Source organism: Propithecus coquereli, unplaced genomic scaffold (assembly GCF_000956105.1).
Source record: "Propithecus coquereli isolate 6110/MARCELLA unplaced genomic scaffold, Pcoq_1.0 Scaffold150, whole genome shotgun sequence".
Taxonomy (NCBI): domain Eukaryota; kingdom Metazoa; phylum Chordata; class Mammalia; order Primates; family Indriidae; genus Propithecus; species Propithecus coquereli.
In genome coordinates, this window is record NW_012139414.1 from 1,851,215 (window position 1) to 1,859,882 (window position 8,668).

Here is an 8,668-nt window from a genome sequence, read left to right on the forward strand (position 1 = left end):
TAATACCTTGCCTGAAGTCACACAGCATAATCAATTTTTTAAAGCAGACTTCTGGGTGCAAAGCCTACAGTTCCCTGAGGACAAAGGGCCTCCTTCATGCTGTTCCTGCTGTAGGCAGCTCAAGAATGGCTTAGGTAGCGCTTGGACTAGCGAGGGAGCACCCCTGGGGAAGCTGGCTGGGTGCCGCACTGTGCAGAGTGGCCTTCACGAGGAGGGGCCCAGGAGCCCAACTGTGTGTCCCCACAGCACTATTAGCTTGTTGGTGCCACCTCGGGCAGCCACGGCCGATACTATGGCCGCTAGCCACAGGTGGCTATTTGCACTCAAATTCTAATTAGTTAAAATGAAACAAAATAAACAATTCAGTTGTTCGTTTGCACTGGCCTCATTTCAAGTGCTCAGGAGCTGGTGGCTACGGTATTGGGCAGGGCAGAAATAGAACGTGTCCATTGTCACAGAAAGTCCCCTGGGGCGGTGCTGGTCTAGGAGTTTATTAAGCGCCTCCTCAGAGGAGCCAATGGCCCCGTGGCTATCCTGGTGGCTGAAAAAAGACAGGCTCCCCCTATCCCTGGGCCCTTTACGGGTTTCCTGAGGGACCCTCATGGGTGACAATGACACTTGTCCGGCAGTGACTTAAGCCCAGCATCCTCCAGGGCTCTGGGCCAGGTCCTTGGTGGTCTGTAGGGGGCATGGGCAGAAGGCACATGCACCATCCGCCTACCCCGATCCGAGCCCCTCTTCCCCACGCCTCCCCCCGGCCCCCGCCCTCCGTGTACCTTTGGGCGAGTCGATTCCCCACAGTGGCCTTGGCTTCCTCAGCTGAGAAGTGACCGGCCGTGAAGGATCTTTCCCAGCTCCGATGGCCACTCCTTCACCGGAAACAACTGAACTTATTTGTTTCATTTGTTGTTAATGTTCTACATGTTACTGCAGAGCAAGGGAACAGCAGGTTTTTGTTTTCATCTTAAAGAGCAAAAAATGAATGCCCCCACGGACACCCTATGGGCCAGGCCTGCTGGCCCCACGCCATCCCCAGCTTCCTCCCAGAGCAACCCTGGGCTGGGGCTGGCCCAGAGAGGTTGAGGAAGCTGTCCTGGGTCACACAGCACAGAACCATGATTAGATGCCAGACTTTATCACCATCAGCTAACACCACCTGACTCAGATAAAAACCAGCATTTGTCAAGCACCAACTACATGCCACATGCTTGACAGGCAGGCTTCTGGGGGTGTAGGTCAGACCTGAGATGCTGGTGGTCTTGGTTGCAGGGACCCCTGCATTGGGGCCTCTGTGCAGTGGGGCCACCAACCTCCACTCTGGGGCAATGAGCAGCCAGCTCGCCTGTATACCCGCACGGGGTGTCCCAGTTTGGAAGTCCTTTCCCTCCCACCAGTCCTTGCTGAAGCCCCACGGCCAAGCCCAGTGCCACGCTTGGAGCTGGGCTGCCCGTCCCCAGTTCTGCAGAAGTGGAAATGAGCCCACAGAAGGCTGTGACATATCCCCGTCCCACAGCAGGAAGTGGCCAAGAAGGGATTGGAGCCCCCTTGTTCTCCTGGGGTGCATCCCACCACCTCCTCATCTGGGACTTTGTGGATGCCAACGGAGCCCCGAGCGGGATTATCCCTGAGCCCGGGGCTTACCTTGAGCAAGGGGGACCTCTGCTGGGCAGTGTCCTCCTCCAGCCCCCATAGCCAGTCCTGGGGGGGTCACTCATTCATGCCTGCTGCAGAGTCTAAGGCCAAGAGCGGTGGAGGGGCGCGCTCTCGCTGGAGCTGCTGGGGGGTCTCAGGCAGCTGGGAGCTCACATCCCAACCCCAAAGCTGGCACCGGAGCTGTTCCGGAGCGGGCGGGGCGGGGGGGGGGCCTCCCGTTCACACTCCCTGCCCCCTACAGTGCTCAGCACTCTCCAAGCTAAACGCGGAAGTGGCCTGCGTCGCGGTGCACGATGAGAGCGCCTTCGTGGTGGGCACCGAGAAGGGGAGAATGTTCCTGAACGCGCGGAAGGAGCTGCAGTCAGACTTCCTCAGGTTCTGCCGTGAGTACCCCAGGGCTCTGCCGGGCCGGCGCTGTGGCCCATCCCTGGGTCCCCGCCTTGCCTAGCTGGGTGGCCCTGCGTTGGGGATGAACTGGACCAGATGGGTTATCTGAGCCTCTCAGTGTGGCGTTAGCGGGGAGGCCACGGCTTTTGTTGCAATCATCGAGCAGCCCCTGAGTTGACGGAGTCTGGCTGCTGGACCCCAGGGTGGCCAGAGCCGGCCACCCGCATCTGCCCACTTACAGACGAGAACGCTCAGCCTGGGGCTGCTGCCTGGTTCTTCCTCTTGGCCGTGCATCCGCGAGCGCAGGGACCAAGCGCACTCGTTCCGCTAAGGTTTATCAATGCCGGCATGCGCGGTGCCCCGTCCAGCGCTAGCTCACCCGACGTCAGCCCTCTGGGGCAGGCATCGAGGTCGTCATTGCCATCATTATCATCTTGGTGCCGCCTCAGGGAGGCTCCTGGGGACAAAGTGACCAATCACATGCCTGGCGCCTGGCGCAGTCGAGCAGGAAGTGCGTGAGCTGTCAGTGATGTCGTGAGAAACAGTGCTCTGGGCCAGGCTGTGCGCTGGGCGCTTCGTTTGTTTCCCCAGCAGGCTCGGGAACTGGGCACAGATTTACAGACGACAGACTGTGAGTGGCACACCCGTCCCCAGGCACACGTGGCAGGCACGTGGTGGGGGTGGGGATTGAGCCAGGCGTCTGGTTCTGACACCTGTGCCCTCTCTGCTGCGCTCCTTGAGAACCCGGGAGGTGCAGAACAGGCACCTCCAAGGGCCTTGCCGGGGTGTCCTGGTCACTCTCCGAAAAGGCCAGCCCCTCCATCTGGGAGCCCCGAGGCAGAGGGGTCTTTCTGCAGCCCCCAGATCTCCACTGTTCCAAGGCCTTCAGGGGCCCTCCTAACCCAGCTTGTGCCTCTGCGTCCACCCCCTCTGGCGGCCCCTTGTTCTCAGGCCTGGCCACACTGCGCTGAGCCATGTCCCATGTCCTTTCTTACGTTTTCGTCACGGCCCCTGCTGCTCCCCCAGCTGGAAGTCCCGGCTCCCCTCTGCCTGGCAGACGCGTCCCAACCTCCAGATGCACCACGCCTCCCACCCAGGCCTCTCACTGCCCCTCACCCCTGCCCCCGGCTGCAGTTGCTCCCCACAGCACAGTGGCGTCCGTGCCCTAAATCCCCGAGGTCAGCTCACCTGAAGCACTGAAGGCCGACGCCCAAGCAGGCCCGGGAGCCCATAGCCTGGGATGCTATAACCATGGCATAGCAGTAGGTTAAGACCGCAGGGGTCAGACCATCTGGGTCTGTGCCCCGGCTCTGCCACCTGCTGCCTGCTGAGCCCCAACCTGCTCATCTGTGAAAGGGGAGAATGTGGGGTGGTCCGAGGGTTCAACGAATTCATACCTGGCAAGCTTTAGAACAGTGTCTGGCACTTAGTTCACACTCAGTCGACGCTAGCTGCTGTCATTACTATTATTAGCATTCACACTACATCCCCAGCTCAGCCACCTCGGGGAAGGGCATCCCCTGGCACCGGGCATGTGAGGACTGGGGTGTAGCCGTTTCCCCAGCCCGCCCCCACCCCGCTCAGCCTGCAGAGCCTATGCCCTCGCCAAGGCTGGGGCGGGGGCTGGGCTGGCAGGGTGGCCACTGGCAGGGACCTGCGACTCCCCAGCCTCCTGGCGGGGGCCAGGCGGGGGCCTGGGGAAGGTGCACCTGGCTTCCCAGAGCCGGGCAGAGCCGCTATTTATAGCACCGGGAATGCGGCTGATTTATTTCAAGCCTCACAGATCCCGGAGGAGAGCAGGCTCCGAGCTGGGAGGGGGCTGTGGGGCCCTCCTCATCCCCTTTCCGAGGCAGCTTCTAGCACATTCTCCAGGGATCCACCACCAGTACTCCCAGATCCTCACCTGGCCCAGCCTGGCAGGAACCTGCTCTTTGTAGCCGGCGGCCTCCTGGTGGGCTTCCCCTTTGTGTCCGCCTTCAGCAGAGCAGAAAACTGAGGCCCAGACTGGTTGAGACAGAGCATTAGCATAAGCACAGAAGGGGGCACATGGGACAGACATTCATCGCACCCAGGTCTGAGCCAGGCCAGCTGATCTCCCATGGGCATTCACAGATGGAGGCTCAGAGAGGGAAGGGACTTGCCCAAGGTCACACAGCAAGTTAGAGGTGACGAGGGATGAGACCCAGGCCCCGTGCTGGGCACTGGGAACTCTGAAATGGCCAGCCCTGGCCCGCAGCAGGGTGGTTGGGGCCGGGCTTGATCACTCATTAATTTTTCATTCATTCACTCATTCATTGTGCACCATATTGGGTGCCAGGCATCAGGGCTCAGTACAGGGCAGAGACATCCAAGCCTGAAGGTCGGGTGGTGAGACAGGTGCTCACTGTGGCCTTGCATGCTCTGTGTCCCACAGGAGGACCCCCATGGAAGGATCCGGAGGCAGAGCACCCCAAGAAGGTACAGCGGGGTGAGGGTGGTGGCCGGAGCATCCCACGGTCCTCCCTGGAGCACAGCTCGGACGTGTACCTTCTGCGGAAGATGGTAGAGGAGGTGTTTGATGTTCTTTATAGTAAGATCCTTCCTCATTCCATTTGGGGCCCCCAGGGTGGGTGGGAGCCCCGGTCCCCACCCCTTGGAGGGGGCTCCCTCTGCCCTGCCGTGGGACCTGTGCAAAACTAGACCCCGAGGCAGCGGGCACTGCCTGCCCTGGCCCCTGCTCATCTCTGCCCCCAAAGTGTGGCTATTCCACGCTGGCCTGGTTTCCCGAACACTATCCCTCCCACTGCCCTGCCCTGGCTCAGGTCACTGCCACCTCTCACCTAGAAGTGGCCCCAGGCTCGCCACGACCTCCAGGCTGGCTCCCTGCTACCCGCACTTGCCCTGTGATCAAGAGTGTCTTCTCATAGCACAGGTCTGACCATGAAGGTCTGCCCTCCGTGGCCTTCAGGGGCTCCTGTCGCCCTCAGCATGGTGTTGGGTCCCACCATGACCATCCCTGTCCCCCTCCCAGCCTTGTCTCCCTGCCCAGAGGCACAGACCCTATTGATCCGCCTCACAGAGCCACTTCCTGTCCTCCAGCGCACTCTGGCTCATGTCACACGTCCTTGTCTCAGCACTGCCATGTCTTTTGGGACTGCCTCTCCCGTCCCCTCTCTGGTGGACACCTGCCTCATGCCCTGAGGCTCAACTCCAGGAAGCCCCCTCCCCCTGGCTTGGGCCCCTTGGACACCTGCAGTGCCCTGTCCCTAGCCAAGGAGCCCAGGGTCAGTAGCTATATCTGCCCTTTCTGGCTGTCCCCAGTCTGCATTTTGGGGCCTGGCAACAGCAGGTGCTCAGGTGATGTTTGTTGAATGACTGAGTGAACGCTGACTGGCCAAGCCTTTCCTGCCGTGGGAGGAGAGGAGACCTGGCCTCCCTTGGGGAAGTGTCAGGTTGCAGAGAGTCTCGGGGCCCCAATGGTAGCTTTCATCCTCCCAAGGTGACCTTGGGCAGATCCCTGTGGTTCCCCAGGTCCCACCTCATTTATTTCTGACTTGCTTGATCCCTTCCCTACTGTAGCCCTTGATTTTATGGAGCAGAGGTTTGCGAGGAAGCCTACGCTGGTCCAACATCAGGAGGAGCAGGCCCAGTGGGGCCGGGGGCCCGGAGGCCCTGGGCGGGCACACTGGCCACTTTGGGATGGGAGGACTGCCACACGTGGCTGGCCGTGCCTCCATGGATCCTTTTGCCAGCTGCAGGGCCTGTGCCCAGAGCCCTCTGTACCCCTGCCCACCCCTGGCATCCCTTGACCTCCTTTGGCACAATCCCAGGTGGCTATGAGGGGACAGGCCTCTTTATGGCCCTGGCTGGGGACTGCCACATGGGGGTGATGACAGATGTCCTCACAGTGATCCCCCAGCCCTTGGTCCCCAGCCCATCTCCCCTGCTCTGTCCCACCCCTGCTCTGCCCCCAGATCTTCTCAGTCTGTCTGTTCCTCTGCCCCGTCCCTTTCTGAATTCCCTCTGTGCTCCTCCCCTCTCCCTGTCTTTCTTGCTCTCTTGTCTCTGCCTCTCTCTCTTCCTCCCTCCCTCCCACTTTTTCCTCGCAGCCTGACTCATGCAAGACCCTCTTCTCTGTCCCTTGTGCCCTCTTTTCTCTGCCACCCCTTTGTCTTCTTCACCCCCTGCCCGAGGCCCTGCTGGAGCCAGGTACCCCGTGTGGACAGGGGCTTGGCCGGGGAGGGACCCCTCGGTGGGGGAGCCCCAGGCCCTCAGGTGCAGACGACGGGGCCTCGTGCGCAGCCCTTCTCGCCCTGCCCCTGCCCGCACCGAGTTAGTCTATGTGAAGTCTGCAGTCGCCAGGGGCCTGCGGGAGCCCCGCCCTGGGGGGAGTCACTCGACATGGCCGAGGCTCTGGGTGCACCGGCCCTGGCCCCAGCCTGGCTGCCCTCTCATACCAGGCCCCTCTTCTCGACCCCCGACAGGTGAGGCCCTGGGAAGGGCCAGTGTGGTGCCGCTGCCCTACGAGAGGCTGCTCAGGGAGCCGGGGCTGCTGGCCGTGCAGGGGCTGCCCGAGGGCCTGGCCTTCCGGAGGCCAGCTGAGTATGACCCCAAGGCCCTCATGGCCATCCTGGAGCACAGCCACCGCATCCGCTTCAAGCTCAAGAGGTGAGTGCGGGTAGCCTGGGGCTGGGCCAGCGCCTGGGGCCGGACCAGCGCCTGGGGCCGGACCACGAGCTGGGCCAGGGCAGACCAAGAAGGCCACAGGTGCCATCTGGCTCAGCCACCTGTGGCCACTTACCCAGCCAGCGGGGAGGGAACTTAAAACACCCACAGGGGACCCTGGTTGTGAAGGCTCCCAGTCTGAAGGTGGAGGTGAGGCCAAAGCGCAGTCACAGAGCAGGATCTGAGCCGGGCTGTTTAGTGGCGGAAGTCCCAGAGGACTCCTGCATTGCAAGGAGACTAGAAGACACGTGGCTCAGGACGAAACAGCACCAACGGCATTTCAGGTGTCAAAAGTGGGAGAAGCCGTCGTGTGCCCACTGGGGTTATAAATCGGGTTAATTAGGGATGGAGGGGAGGGGAGGTTGTTTAGGCTGGGCCAGGGTCATGCCCTTGGGAAAGAGGACAGCCTGAGGGCTTAAGGCTGAGCTTGTCTCTGCAGTGCTGCTTGCAGGGAAGAGGGGAGGCCACAGGAGAGGGGAGGCAGTCACCTGCATCTGACGAGATCTTGTCGGTGGGCTGGAGAAGAGGGCAGGCCTGGGACGCCCAGTGGCTCCACTGTGTGGCCCTGGGTGCAGCACACCCGCCTGGGGCCCCATCCCCACCCGTAAAGTGGGGACTAGCTCCCGCCCTGCCTCCTCATGGGGCTGTCGTTTTCCGCAGAAGGTGGGGCCTCGGGAGGAAGAGGCTCAACAGGCAGGTGTACGAAGCTGTCCGTGTGTCCTCTCCTTCACCCAGGCCGCTCGAGGACAGCGGGCGGGACTCGAAGGCCCTGGTGGAGCTGAATGGCGTCTCCCTGATCCCCAAGGGGTCACGGGACTGTGGCCTGCATGGCCAGGTCCCCAAGGTGCCACCCCAGGACCTGCCCCCGATGGCCACCTCCTCCTCCATGGCCAGCTTCCTATACAGCACCACGCTCCCCAACCACTCCATCCGAGAGCTCAAGCAGGAAGCGCCCGCCTGCCCCCTCGCCCCCAGCGACCTCAGCCTGGGCCGGCCCGTGCCAGAGCCCAAGGCCCCCGGTGCCCAAGACTTCTCCGACTGTTGTGGTAACACCGCTGCTGGGACCTCCAAGTCTTGGGGGTGGGACGGAGGCCACTCATGCAGGGACACCCTCCCAGGGCAGGTTGGGATGCTTGGCCCTCCCAGGCTGGAAGGAGGCGGGTTTGGGCAAGGGGGTGGGGGACCCCAGGCCTCTGCTCAGCCATCTAGGACAGTGTCCTTGGCCTGGGACCAAGATGCAGCTGGGGGACTTCGTGAGGAGTCTCTGAAGGGAGTGAGCATTCTCAGTCAGCCCACATGCACTTAATGAGCACCTGCTACATACAGCCTGGATTAAGGGCTCTGGGGTGTAGGAGAAGGAGCAGCTGAGTGTGAGGAGACCTGGGCTTGTCTCCTGGCTCCTCTGCTCAGGGCCCGTGTGTCCTAGGGCAGGTCTCTACCTCTCTGAACCTCAGTTTTCTCATCTGTAAAATGGGAGTGCTAGCAATACCTGCTTCACAGGGCTGTTATCATGATTAAATGACAGATTGGTGGTGGCAGTAGCATCTCCTGAGAGCAGATTGGAAATGCATGTTCACAGGCCCCATCTGTCCTGCTGAATCTGAAGCTTGGGGGTGGGGCCTGACAATCTGGATAAATCTACCAAATGGTCCTAGTTGGCCCAGGTGTTCTGTATTAAAGCACTGGGTCCAATAATGGGCACATAGTACGTACTTGTAAGTTATATCAGCTGTATAACTTGGAGAGAAAAGGACACCCCCTCCACAAGTGTGTGGGCTGAACAGGGTTTAGGGCTTGCACACCTGAAACAAGTGTCCCCACCTGGAGAAGGCGACCTCTTGCTGATCTGGCGTTAGGGTGGCAGATTCTGGGGCCGAATGTCTTAGGCCTCTGGTCAGGGAACTTGCCTTGAGTTCATGATCAC

General features: G+C 61.2%; 1 protein-coding gene across 2 annotated transcripts in view; it reads left to right on the plus strand.

Annotated features, from left to right (window-relative positions):
• GTF2IRD1 (GTF2I repeat domain containing 1) overlaps window positions 1-8,668 on the plus strand; it is a 109,300-nt gene that overhangs the window by 35,328 nt on the left and 65,304 nt on the right. Inside the window, exons 3-6 of one of the 2 annotated variants that reach the window (XM_012640251.1) lie at window positions 1,895-2,036; window positions 4,454-4,609; window positions 6,504-6,687; window positions 7,480-7,790. In XM_012640251.1, coding sequence (XP_012495705.1) covers window positions 1,895-2,036; window positions 4,454-4,609; window positions 6,504-6,687; window positions 7,480-7,790 — 793 coding nt within the window. Of the gene's footprint in view, window positions 1-1,894; window positions 2,037-4,357; window positions 4,610-6,503; window positions 6,688-7,479; window positions 7,791-8,668 lie in introns of both variants that reach the window. The other variant, XM_012640250.1, reaches the window with a different exon arrangement.